Consider the following 14,680-nt stretch of genomic DNA (forward strand, 5'->3'; position numbering starts at 1 on the left):
ACCCACAGCCTGTAATAGCTGTCATCTCCCTAATTGGCTGATCAACATCCCACAGGGACAATTACGGAGAGCAAAACAGAATTGCACATTAAACGAAGATTTCGAGAAGGAAGCTAAAATCATGACAGACCAATTTTTAGATAAGAAATATTCTACAGAGATTCTGGACATGGCACGCCATAAAGTTAAAAGGAATGAATAGGGAAGATTTTTTTGTCGAAAAAAAGTGTCACAAATAAAAAATCTGAACGAATGGATCCCAATTTGCGCCTTATTTTGCCCTTTAATGGGGATTTTAAAAAAAATCCAATTCATAATCAATAAACATTGGCACCTATTGAAAAATGATAAGACTTTAAGCACTTTGATACCAGTTAAACCAAAAATAGTATTTACTAAGGCCCCTAATCTGAGCATCAAAGTAGCACCCACTGTCCAGAAAAAGCAAAGCTGTGCCCCAACCATTCAATCTTGGGTGAACATTCAGGGTTTTTACCGCTGTGGCAGATGTGGCAATTGTAAATTAACCTCTTTTCCGAAAAAAACAAAGCCACCAAATCAAGGAATTTCTTACATGTAGTACGGAGGACGTTATTTATGTGATTGAATGCCCCTGTAAGCTTCAATATGTAGGACGAACCAAAAGATCGTTGAAAAAACGTATCGCGGAACATGTGGGGAATATAAAGAAAGGCTTTGAAAATCATTCTTTATCGTACCATTTTAAAATAATGCATAATCAAGACCCCTCCTGCCTAAAATTCTCAGCCATTGATAAAGTACATAAAGATTGGAGGGGTGGCAATCACATAGAGAAAATGTCCCGTTTAGAAACCAAACGAATCTTTGAATCGAATACACTACAACCGTCAGGACGAAATGCGGGATTTGGAAATTATTTGCGTCTTATAGGAGTGGGTGCCATCTGTCGATAACTACTGCACGATATCTAAATTTGTGCAGTTTCTTCTCTACATTTGGCCCCCATCCACCTTGTCTACATACATATATATATCTATCTATCTATCAAGAACAAGGGATTTATCGTGAAGAAGCTCAGAAAAGAATACCTATTAATTTTAATTTATTAAGTGGCTTAGATAAAACGTTCCATTATTGTATTTATGCTAAACTTTATTACACCACAAATTGATATTTGAAAAAAATGTGAAGATCTATTTAGGACTCAAAGGGGACCCACTCTAGAAATATCAAATAAAAATCCTTTACTTAGGAGGCGCATCATAGCCGCACATATATCATGTGCGACATTGATGCGTCTTTTGGGGACGGGACCTCATAGGAGATATGGGTCCTCTGAACGATAATTTCTCTATATATGGAAAACTGCCATTATCATCGAGTTGTCCCATATGTGTGTGTCTGTATCCACGGATGGTTATTTTAATATAGACTTCTCTTTTATTATCTCAGTTCTTTAAATTTATCATTCTATTCTCTTAAGATCCTGATATACCTGATAAGATACACTAATGCCTTAGTGCAGATACCGAGTGTCCCCACAACCACATTGGGGAACAATGTACCTTTGAAAGTGAAAGATACACTGAATAAATTATTAAGACGCAGCGGAGCCGCACTAATACATTTGCGACATTGATGTTCCGTAATGTGATACTTTTTCAGAGGAAACACCACATAAGCCATAGAAGGTGTGCAAGTGGAGATTTAATCATTATCCATTAGACACATGCACTCCTTCGTATATGCCTTATATCTAGATTTATCTTATATTCTTAGCTATATATATATTATTTATATATGATGGTATATTACCTTAAGGATGAGATGTCCGACATTTTTGAAAATGAAAGTCTGTTTAATCCATGTTTTAAAGACGGCATCCACAGATCCCAATCCTCACAAGGTCTGAATCCGAACCAGTCCTTACTTTAATCCAATCCACTATAAAAGTGGAATAGAAACAGGGGAACAGTAACCACTGAAGAAGGGGGTCTTTCCTGTAAATCCCCGAAACGCGTTTGGTATCCTCCCCTATTAAACGAAGAGGGTCTGCAAGTCCGAGGAAGTCTGGAGATTATTCGAGTAGCGGTGAATTGCCGGTAAATATATGCGCCATTACACGTGAGACGATCCGCAACCACGTGGAACAAACAACTCACTGGCGCCAAATTCAAACTTGAACATTACCCCTTGAGACTGAAGATTGCAAACAACACGCCAAGTCGAGGGGTCATCATCCAGCATTAAAAGTCCTCGGGTAAGAACTTGCATAGCCCAGCCTAAGCGATCGCCTTCAATATAGCGGGACGCCGCTGTGCGTATAAACAGCAAACACATTGTCTGAACAAACTGGCATAGCTGTATACGCTTGGGACCCTGACCTTTCAAATATTTGTGTTAAGGACTGGTACCGGAGTGAGCCTCAGTATATGGAGGAATAACATTGAATACTAACTCTACATTTATTGGGATCCTATTTATACCGACACTTTCAAATTTAATATATTTTTATCCATTTCTTTTTTTCTTATCATTTTACCATCTTACTATTCGTATCATTTTAATTATTAACACCACCTATACCGTTTGAATAATTAATCTGCTCTCTTATTGCTGATATTTTATTGCTCATATTGCTGATATTTTAATGCTGCTATTATTGTGATTATATTTTTGTGTGTTTCAATAAAGATCCCTCTACTTTTTGAGTGTGCCCCACTTCTATTCCTTTTATACTGACAGCATTATGTCAGTGTTACACAATACATTCCAGACCTCTAAGGGTCTCATAGCATCATATATCCATATAGCGGTAGTGCTGGGCGGTCAGGACGGGAGCTCTTGCCGATGCATGGAAATCACTCATGTGAAAGAGGCCTAAGTGCTATCTCTCAGCCAAGTGCTTCACTCACATCCATACTGCTCAGTACTTTATATAAAGGCCTACATGCTGCTTGTGACTGCTGCCGAGTGCAAGAGTTCAAGGAACTCCAGTTATATAAAGTTTGAACTTGATGGTGGAAAAAATAAAAAAAAAACATTTACACAGGAAAAGCCACATGAACAACAAGTGTAATATCCATCTCTTAATATTTAATGTTAGATTTATTCAATGCAACATTTCTTTTTGTGTTTTTGGTAGAGTTTTTTTTCTTTTTTTTACCATTTAGGATTCTTAAAAAAAAAATTTAATTAAACTGACACTCACAATAACAAAATAATTAGAGCAGAACAGGATTTTTGTTTTTTTAAACTCAAACTCCTATTTCTGCCAGAGGGGCGAAAAAAAAAAAAAAAAGGAAAAAATAAAAATAAAGTGTGTCCAGACCTGATCCGTCACAGGACCACCTGGCGGAGAATCGGTTATCCTATTGCACTTTGTGAAAAAAATTTTTTTGCTTTTTTATTTAAAAATAATAAAAAATATATATATTTATATATAATTCATATTCTTTGCCTTGCCCCGCCTCCGGGAGAGTGGGGTGGGGAGGGGGAAGGTTGTATGACGACGCCAGGGCTTCTATCTACTCCTCGGGGGCGGTCCTCACAAACGCCTCCTTTAGTTTGGGCAGCAGTGAAGATGGTTTTTGTTCCAGTCTCACCGTGTGCCACTGAACAGGTCCGAGCAGATAGACGCCACGTTTCGGTCCACCGGATGTGACCTCTGTGCGACCAGCGGATGAACGGGATGCAATGTACATGTGACTTTAGCGTACGGACACAATGGAAAGAGAGGAAACAAACACGGATCTTATTGCACGTGGTGCCGGAGCGAGAGAGGGAAGAGTCACAACCGGCCGTGACGGCGCCATCTCCATCGGCGGGCGCTTTGCCCCCAGCCCTTCCTTGATCTTAATTTTTTTTGTGTTATTTTTTTCTTGCCTTTTGCTAGAGTTTGAAGCGGCAGCAAGGTCAATCGACGTACATGGGGGAGCTGGGGGTGGTTGGCATCTGATCAAGGATTTTGATGACGTAAGTGGCGACGTCCACGTATCGATCTTCATACATCATGATGAAAGGATGTTTCTGCAGGACAGAAGAAAAGGGGTCAAATAGCCAAAATATACTGCCCCCCCCACCTACATCCATTGTATAGATTCCATACCCCCCCCTCCAACAACCACAGTAATCATTCGCTCCACTAAAAAAAAAAAAAAAAAAATTATATTTTTCAGTCTCACTCACCAGAAGCTCTCTGTATTTGGGCCTCTTAGACTCGTCCTTTGTAAGGCTGCAAAAAAATCAGAAATTTTACACAACAGCAAACCCAGGATTTGGAGAGAGAAAAAATAAATAAATAAAAAACACAACTGTTACTGCTATTCCCCAGCAGGTGGCAGCAAAAGCTGTCAGAATTATTTTGTGTGCAAACCTTCAAGTAGCCAGCAGGTGGCAGTAAGGTCACATGTAACAAGTCTTCATGTAGCTGTAAACGGATGCACATACCCAGGAATTATCTAACCGAAGAGAAGATCCCGGACGCAGAGGTCTCCCTCTAAGAGCATTATAACCCTCTCAATGTCTAAACGGAAAATTATAATATAAAAAATACACATCCTGGTTATATTTTTTTACGGTAACTTACCACAGGTTGACAAAGTTGATAAAACTGGGGGAGAACTCCCTCTCGTCAGAGTTGCAGAGCTGCGGAGGGTCCCCCTTCACCACCTGCGTCAGCTGGTCAAAAACGCTGTTCCACTTGGGGTACGGGAACCGCCCGGTCGCCAATTCGTACTGCAGAAGCGGAAAAGGAGCCGATGAGAAGTCACGGGAGGGTAGAAGTCTCCGCCGGCCCCGAAACGTACGACCAGAGGGACACGGCCGCTTATGCCTTGTAGGAATCGGCAGGGCCTGGCACGCCTTAGGGTGCACATTAACTGTGTGTGTGTGGGGGGGGGGGGGGGGGGTAGCCATAAAAGCACCGGCACAGGCGGGCCAACATGAAGGTCTTATGGGGGTCTGAGCTGAAAGGTAATGGGGTATTTGGGCCACTGCCACCAATGAAAAGCCTTGGGGGGGGGGGATGGCACTGCCGCCACCAATGCATATAATTAACCTCTTAATACAAATGTACGTGGCAGGTGCTGGCTCCCGTCCTTAATGACAGGGTGCTGCACCTGAGGGGTTAATACACGTGGTTCGTCGGGATCGCCACGCCCCGTCATTGAGGGCAGATGCTTGCTGTGTGATATAACCAGCACTCACTGCGTACATTTGATTAAGAGGTTAATTATATGCATTGGGGGCGCAGTGGCCAGAGCCCGTCCCCCTCAGTACTACCTCTTCATTAGTGGCAGCGGTGGCCCCGTCAGTGGGTAGGGAGGGACTCCACTGTGCCGGCTCAGGAGAACATGGTGCGCGCCAACGGAGGTGCCTACCATGTTCTCTAACAGATACTACGCTCTGCAGTAGTGCAGCCTAGTATCGAAAAATAGCAAATTCTGGTATCGGATCGATCCAGGTACAAAAGTACGAATGTTTCTGCAGGATAGTATTGGGGGGCACAGCGGGCACAGCATTAGCGGTGGCAGGATGATGGAAAAGTAGGAAACTAAGAGGTCTGTTTGTCAAACTGCAGAGATCAGACATGGCTGAAAGCAGTCATCATGGCGGTCTGGTCTGAATGGAGAAGATGAGGAAAGAGAACATCAGAGGAGACGTCACTCAATTTTTACCTCAGGCAGTAGAAACGCTATCCTGCAGTGATGGCTAACCTCCGGCACTCCAGCTGTGGTGAAACTACGACTCCCAGCATGCTCCATTTATATGGCCAAGGAAGTGTCCATCATGAGAGTTGTAGTTTCACCACAGCTGAAGTGCCAGAGGTTAGCTATCAAAGGGCTAGGAGCAGTGAGGGAAGGGGGGCCCCCAAGCAGAACCCTTGTACCGGGGCCCATGAGCCTTTAGCTACACCCCCCAGATGGAGAAACCCCGTCTTACTGGGTCAAAAGTAATACACGTCGGGCAACTGTCTCAACAGAATACATAACAACATGGCTGACCTTGTTAAAGCTCAACTTTCAATCAACACTAGATATAAAATATGTGGTGCCCGGATGGGCTTAATGTACCAGCGTCTCTCAAAGTGGTGCCACCACTGGGGTCTCTGACCCTTATCTCCACCCTACTTGACCTGGGCTTGTACCTGTCAGAGGAGCACCACCATCCCCCTACTGAGGGTGACCCCAGAGGATACATAAAACTCACCTACCTGGGTATCCCTACCAATTCCCCTCTGCAGCCTAGTGACGGCCCAGCTTAGTCAGTAGAGGTGGGGGGGGCCCCAGTGTCGGGCCGTCACCAGATCATCAGGGGACCATCAACCCATGCTGAGTCTCAGAACCTTTTGCTATTGGGACTATTGGGTCTTATGCTCAGTCTGATGAGATACCGAGGGGATGAGCCCTTGTATATATCCCCGGTATAGTGGTCCCTCTATGAAACAGGTCTGCGTGTATGATGGTGTCAACCATACAACTCGTGTTCATCGAGTCCCCTCGGATGGGTCGTCTTTAATTCACCAGGATCCCCTCTGCAGAATCTTCCTGTCTGCGCCCCTAATCGAAGTAGGCATCAGTTCCAGGCCTAGGAGTCTGAGGTCATTGGGATCTCCCCCATGTTTGGCCAATGACGTATATCCCCCCCGGTGTTCTCCGACCCGCCTGCAGAACTCGCGGGTAGTTTCTCCTACATAATGGATTCCGCAGGTGGCTTTGTACACCACACCTCTCGGACAGTTGATGAAATGTCTAATGGTGCATTCTTTAGGAGTGACGAAGGGACAAGCTACACATCCCTTGCAGCGATAGTCACCAGGGCCGGGCAGCTACGGACAAGGCGATCCGTCCTCTGTGGGGCCTCCCCAATCACACCTCAGCGCGCCCAGTGTTTCGCAATCACTTCTTTTACTGCCGAGTCAATGGTGCCCAATACTCATATGCATTTCTCGTACTCCCGCTGTTTCTGGGGTCCGACCGCTGCCCAATGTCCCTCTGATAGGCCGCCCTTAGGATACGATCAGGATACCCCCTTTCCTGAAATCTCCGCAGCCTGTTGTCTAAAGTCAAGGTCAGAGGAACAGTTTCTCCTGACACGGAGGTACCGGCCAACAGGGATGATGATCTCCCACCTTAACAGGGAACTAGTGGCCGTAGGTTTACGGAAAACGCTGGTTACCATCTCCCCCCCAGAGCCCCTTGTGATCATGATGTGAAGGAAGGCTAGCCTACCGTAGTCACTTTCACATGTGAACCTCAGTCCTACATCGCGACCAGTTCTCGGAAGCTTTTATCATCATTTCTCCAGATTGCCCAGAGCGTGTCCTCTCCCACCAGCCCGGGGAACACATTTGCATCCGACGGGGAGCGTGAACTCCCCACCGCGGTGGCCCTGAGCTGGCGGCAGAAGATGCCCCCAAAGAGGAAATAATTCCTCGTCAGTGTAAATTCTAAGAGCTGTAAGACAAAGCGGTTATGTCGCTGGAATGGACATCACTGGTGCTGAGAAATGCATTTACCGCCCCTAACCCGAGGCTACTCTTAGAGACGCTGGTAATTCAGGCACGTCCGTGCGGCACATGTTGTATCTAGTGTCAATTCAAAGCTTTAACGAGGTCACCCATCTTGTGGTTATATATTCTCAACCAGACGGAGCAGGATATATATGAGCGGTCAGCACTCACCAGCGTGATGCCCAGGCTCCACACGTCCGAGCGCACGTCGTAGCCTTGTCTGGACGCACTGGGGTCTATCCTTTCCGGCTACAAAAATAAAAGAGATTCACATTATGGAGATAAAGAGACCAACAGAAACTCAAAAGAAATCCAGCATAGACTTCAGGAGGACACGTTTCTCCTGATACAGTGTAACAGCATAGACTTCAGGAGGACACGTTTCTCCTGATACAGTGTAACAGCATAGACTTCAGGAGGACACGTTTCTCCCGATACACAGTAACAGCATAGACTTCAGGAGGACACGTTTCTCCTGATACACAGTAACAGCACAGACTTCAGGAGGACACGTTTCTCCTGATACACAGTAACAGCACAGACTTCAGGAGGACACGTTTCTCCTGCGTTGATACAGTGTAACAGCATAGACTTCAGGAGGACACGTTTCTCCCAATACACAGTAAGAGCAGAGACTTCAGGAGGACACGTTTCTCCCGATACAGTGTAATAGCATAGACTTCAGGAGGACACGTTTCTCCCGATACACAGTAACAGCAGAGACTTCAGGAGGACACGTTTCTCCTGATACAGTGTAACAGCAGAGACTTCAGGAGGACACGTTTCTCCTGATACACAGTAACAGCATAGACTTCAGGAGGACACGTTTCTCCCAATACACAGTAACAGCATAGACTTCAGGAGGACACGTTTCTCCTGCGCTGATACACAGTAACAGCATAGACTTCAGGAGGACACGTTTCTCCTGCGCTGATACACAGTAACAGCATAGACTTCAGGAGGACACGTTTCTCCCAATACACAGTAACAGCATAGACTTCAGGAGGACACGTTTCTCCTGCGCTGATACACAGTAACAGCATAGACTTCAGGAGGACACGTTTCTCCTGCGCTGATACACAGTAACAGCATAGACTTCAGGAGGACACGTTTCTCCTGCGCTGATACAGTGTAACAGCATAGACTTCAGGAGGACACGTTTCTCCTGCGCTGATACACAGTAACAGCATAGACTTCAGGAGGACACGTTTCTCCTGCGCTGATACAGTGCAACAGCATAGACTTCAGGAGGACACGTTTCTCCTGCGCTGATACACAGTAACAGCATAGACTTCAGGAGGACACGTTTCTCCTGATACAGTGTAACAGCATAGACTTCAGGAGGACACGTTTCTCCTGATACACAGTAACAGCAGAGACTTCAGGAGGACACGTTTCTCCTGATACAGTGTAACAGCACAGACTTCAGGAGGACACGTTTCTCCTAAAACAGTGTAACAGCACAGACTTCAGGAGGACACGTTTCTCCTGATACAGTGTAACAGCACAGACTTCAGGAGGACACGTTTCTCCCGATACACTGTAACAGCATAGACTTCAGGAGGACACGTTTCTCCTGATACACAGTAACAGCAGAGACTTCAGGAGGACACGTTTCTCCCAATACACAGTAACAGCATAGACTTCAGGAGGACACGTTTCTCCTGATACAGTGTAACAGCATAGACTTCAGGAGGACACGTTTCTCCCAATACACAGTAACAGCAGAGACTTCAGGAGGACACGTTTCTCCTGCGCTGATACACAGTAACAGCAGAGACTTCAGGAGGACACGTTTCTCCTGCGCTGATACACAGTAACAGCATAGACTTCAGGAGGACACGTTTCTCCTGCGCTGATACACAGTAACAGCATAGACTTCAGGAGGACACGTTTCTCCTGCGCTGATACAGTGCAACAGCATAGACTTCAGGAGGACACGTTTCTCCTGATACAGTGTAACAGCACAGACTTCAGGAGGACACGTTTCTCCTGATACAGTGTAACAGCACAGACTTCAGGAGGACACGTTTCTCCTGATACAGTGTAACAGCACAGACTTCAGGAGGACACGTTTCTCCTAAAACAGTGTAACAGCACAGACTTCAGGAGGACACGTTTCTCCTGATACAGTGTAACAGCACAGACTTCAGGAGGACACGTTTCTCCTGATACAGTGTAACAGCACAGACTTCAGGAGGACACGTTTCTCCTGCGCCGATACACTGTAACAGCATAGACTTCAGGAGGACACGTTTCTCCCGATACACTGTAACAGGATAGACTTCAGGAGGACACGTTTCTCCTGATACACAGTAACAGCAGAGACTTCAGGAGGACACGTTTCTCCCAATACACAGTAACAGCATAGACTTCAGGAGGACACGTTTCTCCTGATACAGTGTAACAGCATAGACTTCAGGAGGACACGTTTCTCCCAATACACAGTAACAGCAGAGACTTCAGGAGGACACGTTTCTCCTGCGCTGATACACAGTAACAGCAGAGACTTCAGGAGGACACGTTTCTCCTGCGCTGATACAGTGCAACAGCATAGACTTCAGGAGGACACGTTTCTCCTGCGCTGATACACAGTAACAGCATAGACTTCAGGAGGACACGTTTCTCCTGCGCTGATACACAGTAACAGCATAGACTTCAGGAGGACACGTTTCTCCTGCGCTGATACAGTGCAACAGCATAGACTTCAGGAGGACACGTTTCTCCTGCGCTGATACACAGTAACAGCATAGACTTCAGGAGGACACGTTTCTCCTGCGCTGATACAGTGCAACAGCATAGACTTCAGGAGGACACGTTTCTCCTGCGCTGATACACAGTAACAGCATAGACTTCAGGAGGACACGTTTCTCCTGATACAGTGCAACAGCATAGACTTCAGGAGGACACGTTTCTCCTGATACACAGTAACAGCAGAGACTTCAGGAGGACACGTTTCTCCTGATACAGTGTAACAGCACAGACTTCAGGAGGACACGTTTCTCCTAAAACAGTGTAACAGCACAGACTTCAGGAGGACACGTTTCTCCTGATACAGTGTAACAGCACAGACTTCAGGAGGACACGTTTCTCCCGATACACTGTAACAGCATAGACTTCAGGAGGACACGTTTCTCCTGATACACAGTAACAGCAGAGACTTCAGGAGGACACGTTTCTCCCAATACACAGTAACAGCATAGACTTCAGGAGGACACGTTTCTCCTGATACAGTGTAACAGCATAGACTTCAGGAGGACACGTTTCTCCCAATACACAGTAACAGCAGAGACTTCAGGAGGACACGTTTCTCCTGCGCTGATACACAGTAACAGCAGAGACTTCAGGAGGACACGTTTCTCCTGCGCTGATACACAGTAACAGCATAGACTTCAGGAGGACACGTTTCTCCTGCGCTGATACACAGTAACAGCATAGACTTCAGGAGGACACGTTTCTCCTGCGCTGATACAGTGCAACAGCATAGACTTCAGGAGGACACGTTTCTCCTGATACAGTGTAACAGCAGAGACTTCAGGAGGACACGTTTCTCCTGATACAGTGTAACAGCACAGACTTCAGGAGGACACGTTTCTCCTGATACAGTGTAACAGCACAGACTTCAGGAGGACACGTTTCTCCTAAAACAGTGTAACAGCACAGACTTCAGGAGGACACGTTTCTCCTGATACAGTGTAACAGCACAGACTTCAGGAGGACACGTTTCTCCTGATACAGTGTAACAGCACAGACTTCAGGAGGACACGTTTCTCCTGCGCCGATACACTGTAACAGCATAGACTTCAGGAGGACACGTTTCTCCCGATACACTGTAACAGCATAGACTTCAGGAGGACACGTTTCTCCTGATACACAGTAACAGCAGAGACTTCAGGAGGACACGTTTCTCCCAATACACAGTAACAGCATAGACTTCAGGAGGACACGTTTCTCCTGATACAGTGTAACAGCATAGACTTCAGGAGGACACGTTTCTCCCAATACACAGTAACAGCAGAGACTTCAGGAGGACACGTTTCTCCTGCGCTGATACACAGTAACAGCAGAGACTTCAGGAGGACACGTTTCTCCTGCGCTGATACAGTGCAACAGCATAGACTTCAGGAGGACACGTTTCTCCTGCGCTGATACACAGTAACAGCATAGACTTCAGGAGGACACGTTTCTCCTGCGCTGATACACAGTAACAGCATAGACTTCAGGAGGACACGTTTCTCCTGCGCTGATACAGTGCAACAGCATAGACTTCAGGAGGACACGTTTCTCCTGATACAGTGTAACAGCACAGACTTCAGGAGGACACGTTTCTCCTGATACAGTAACAGCACAGACTTCAGGAGGACACGTTTCTCCTAAAACAGTGTAACAGCACAGACTTCAGGAGGACACGTTTCTCCTGCGCCGATACACTGTAACAGCATAGACTTCAGGAGGACACGTTTCTCCTGATACAGTGTAACAGCACAGACTTCAGGAGGACACGTTTCTCCTAAAACAGTGTAACAGCATAGACTTCAGGAGGACACGTTTCTCCTGATACAGTGTAACAGCACAGACTTCAGGAGGACACGTTTCTCCTGATACAGTGTAACAGCACAGACTTCAGGAGGACACGTTTCTCCTGATACACTGTAACAGCATAGACTTCAGGAGGACACGTTTCTCCCGATACACTGTAACAGCAGAGACTTCGGGAGGACACGTTTCTCCTGATACACAGTAACAGCATAGACTTCGGGAGGACACGTTTCTCCTGATACAGTGTAACAGCATAGACTTCAGGAGAACACGTTTCTCCTGATACACAGTAACAGCAGAGACTTCAGGAGGACACGTTTCTCCTGATACAGTGTAACAGCATAGACTTCAGGAGGACACGTTTCTCCCGATACACAGTAACAGCATAGACTTCAGGAGGACACGTTTCTCCTAAAACAGTAACAGCACAGACTTCAGGAGGACACGTTTCTCCTGATACAGTGTAACAGCAGAGACTTCAGGAGGACACGTTTCTCCTGATACACAGTAACAGCACAGACTTCAGGAGGACACGTTTCTCCTGATACACAGTAACAGCACAGACTTCAGGAGGACACGTTTCTCCTGCGCCGATACACTGTAACAGCATAGACTTCAGGAGGACACGTTTCTCCTGATACAGTGTAACAGCACAGACTTCAGGAGGACACGTTTCTCCCGATACACAGTAACAGCATAGACTTCAGGAGGACACGTTTCTCCTGATACAGTGTAACAGCAGAGACTTCAGGAGGACACGTTTCTCCTGCGCTGATACACTGTAACAGCATAGACTTCAGGAGGACACGTTTCTCCCGATACACTGTAACAGCACAGACTTCAGGAGGACACGTTTCTCCCGATACACAGTAACAGCAGAGACTTCAGGAGGACACGTTTCTCCTGATACACAGTAACAGCAGAGACTTCAGGAGGACACGTTTCTCCTGATACACAGTAACAGCAGAGACTTCAGGAGGACACGTTTCTCCTGCGCTGATACACTGTAACAGTCTGCAGTAGCTCACAGAGTATTGCACAGACTGGATACAATTGTAACAAACCCTGGGCTGTGATCATGATCAGGTCTGTAACAAGGTATCAGCCTCTCGATGATTAAGAATGTTCCCTTCACTGACAGCAAGCGGAGATCTTGGCAATTGTAAGGAACAAAAGCTGTAATTTATTGATATATCCGTCGGGTCACTGTGGCTCCGCCCCTTCCTTAAACCACACCCACTTAAAACAGGGACATTGTGACCTTCATTGGCAGAAGACTGGCGCAGCGCCATAGCCTGTGTTATACAATATGCGGAGAGGTAGGACTACAAGCCTCAGCATGGCCGCCCACCACACACCAGCTCCTAAAAAGGAGAAGTCGTGTGAATGAAGTCCGGGGAAGGGACGGTAGTAGTGACATCAGCGCCTCTTGGCCGCGCTCCAGGACGCAGGATTCCTCCCGGCTTTCGTCTATTTACTTTCTGAGAGGAAGAACCACGCTGGAAGTATGTGTGAGGACACGGCTCAGCTATGCGCGCGGGGGCGGCACCGCTCAACCGCTAACTGGGTCAAACTCCAGTTACTTAACAATTACAGCACAAGGATCTACATGTGCACGCTCTACTCCGGTCACAACCAGAGCTGCAGCCAGAGGGAAGGAGCTGGAGACAGAACTGTGAATGCAGCTCTGGAGGTGGATGGAGAAATGACTGTTCACACAAACCAATGGACGCTTTATATATTACAAAACCTCCGCAAATCAGGGGACATTCACACGACCGGATCCGCAAAATACGCATTAGGGTTTTTGGACCTCACAAGGTCCGGGATCCAAATTCACAGGCAAGAACAGGACAGGTTAGATATAATCTGCGGAACACATAGGCGGACAGCACACAGATGCCATTTAGTTGCGGTCCGTTTTTTTTCTGCTGACGCATAGAAGTGAACGGGTCTGAGTGATCTACAAAAAGCGCGAACCGGACATGGACAGTGGGGGAAGACTCAGCCGGCGGGTCTAGGCGCGGCGCTGGTGGGGGAAGACTCAGCCGGCGGGTCTAGGCGCGGCGCTGGTGGGGGAAGACTCAGCCGGCGGGTCTAGGCGCGGCGCTGGTGGGGGAAGACTCAGCCGGCGGGTCTAGGCGCGGCGCTGGTGGGGGAAGACTCAGCCGGCGGGTCTAGGCGCGGCGCTGGTGGGGGAAGACTCAGCCGGCGGGTCTAGGCGCGGCGCTGGTGGGGGAAGACTCAGCCGGCGGGTCTAGGCGCGGCGCTGGTGGGGGAAGACTCAGCCGGCGGGTCTAGGCGCGGCGCTGGTGGGGGAAGACTCAGCCGGCGGGTCTAGGCGCGGCGCTGGTGGGGGAAGACTCAGCCGGCGGGTCTAGGCGCGGCGCTGGTGGGGGGGGAAGACTCAGCCGGCGGGTCTAGGCGCGGCGCTGGTGGGGGGGGAAGACTCAGCCGGCGGGTCTAGGCGCGGCGCTGGTGGGGGGGGAAGACTCAGCCGGCGGGTCTAGGCGCGGCGCTGGTGGGGGGGGAAGACTCAGCCGGCGGGTCTAGGCGCGGCGCTGGTGGGGGGGGAAGACTCAGCCGGCGGGTCTAGGCGCGGCGCTGGTGGGGGGGGAAGACTCAGCCGGCGGGTCCAGGCGCGGC

At 47.8% G+C, this 14,680-nt stretch overlaps 1 protein-coding gene across 1 annotated transcript in view; it reads right to left on the reverse strand.

Annotated features, from left to right (window-relative positions):
- Positions 1 to 2,840: 2,840 nt before the first annotated feature.
- Positions 2,841 to 14,680, reverse strand: part of MAP2K4 (mitogen-activated protein kinase kinase 4) — a 33,894-nt gene continuing 22,054 nt past the window's right edge. The window contains exons 10-13 of the mRNA XM_044275035.1: positions 7,667 to 7,744; positions 4,571 to 4,719; positions 4,171 to 4,216; positions 2,841 to 4,011 (exon numbers count right to left, since the gene is read on the reverse strand). Coding sequence (XP_044130970.1) covers positions 3,898 to 4,011; positions 4,171 to 4,216; positions 4,571 to 4,719; positions 7,667 to 7,744 — 387 coding nt within the window. The 3' untranslated portion in view covers positions 2,841 to 3,897. The remainder of the gene's footprint in view (positions 4,012 to 4,170; positions 4,217 to 4,570; positions 4,720 to 7,666; positions 7,745 to 14,680) is intronic.

This window comes from Bufo gargarizans, unplaced genomic scaffold (assembly GCF_014858855.1).
Source record: "Bufo gargarizans isolate SCDJY-AF-19 unplaced genomic scaffold, ASM1485885v1 original_scaffold_813_pilon, whole genome shotgun sequence".
NCBI lineage: Eukaryota > Metazoa > Chordata > Amphibia > Anura > Bufonidae > Bufo > Bufo gargarizans.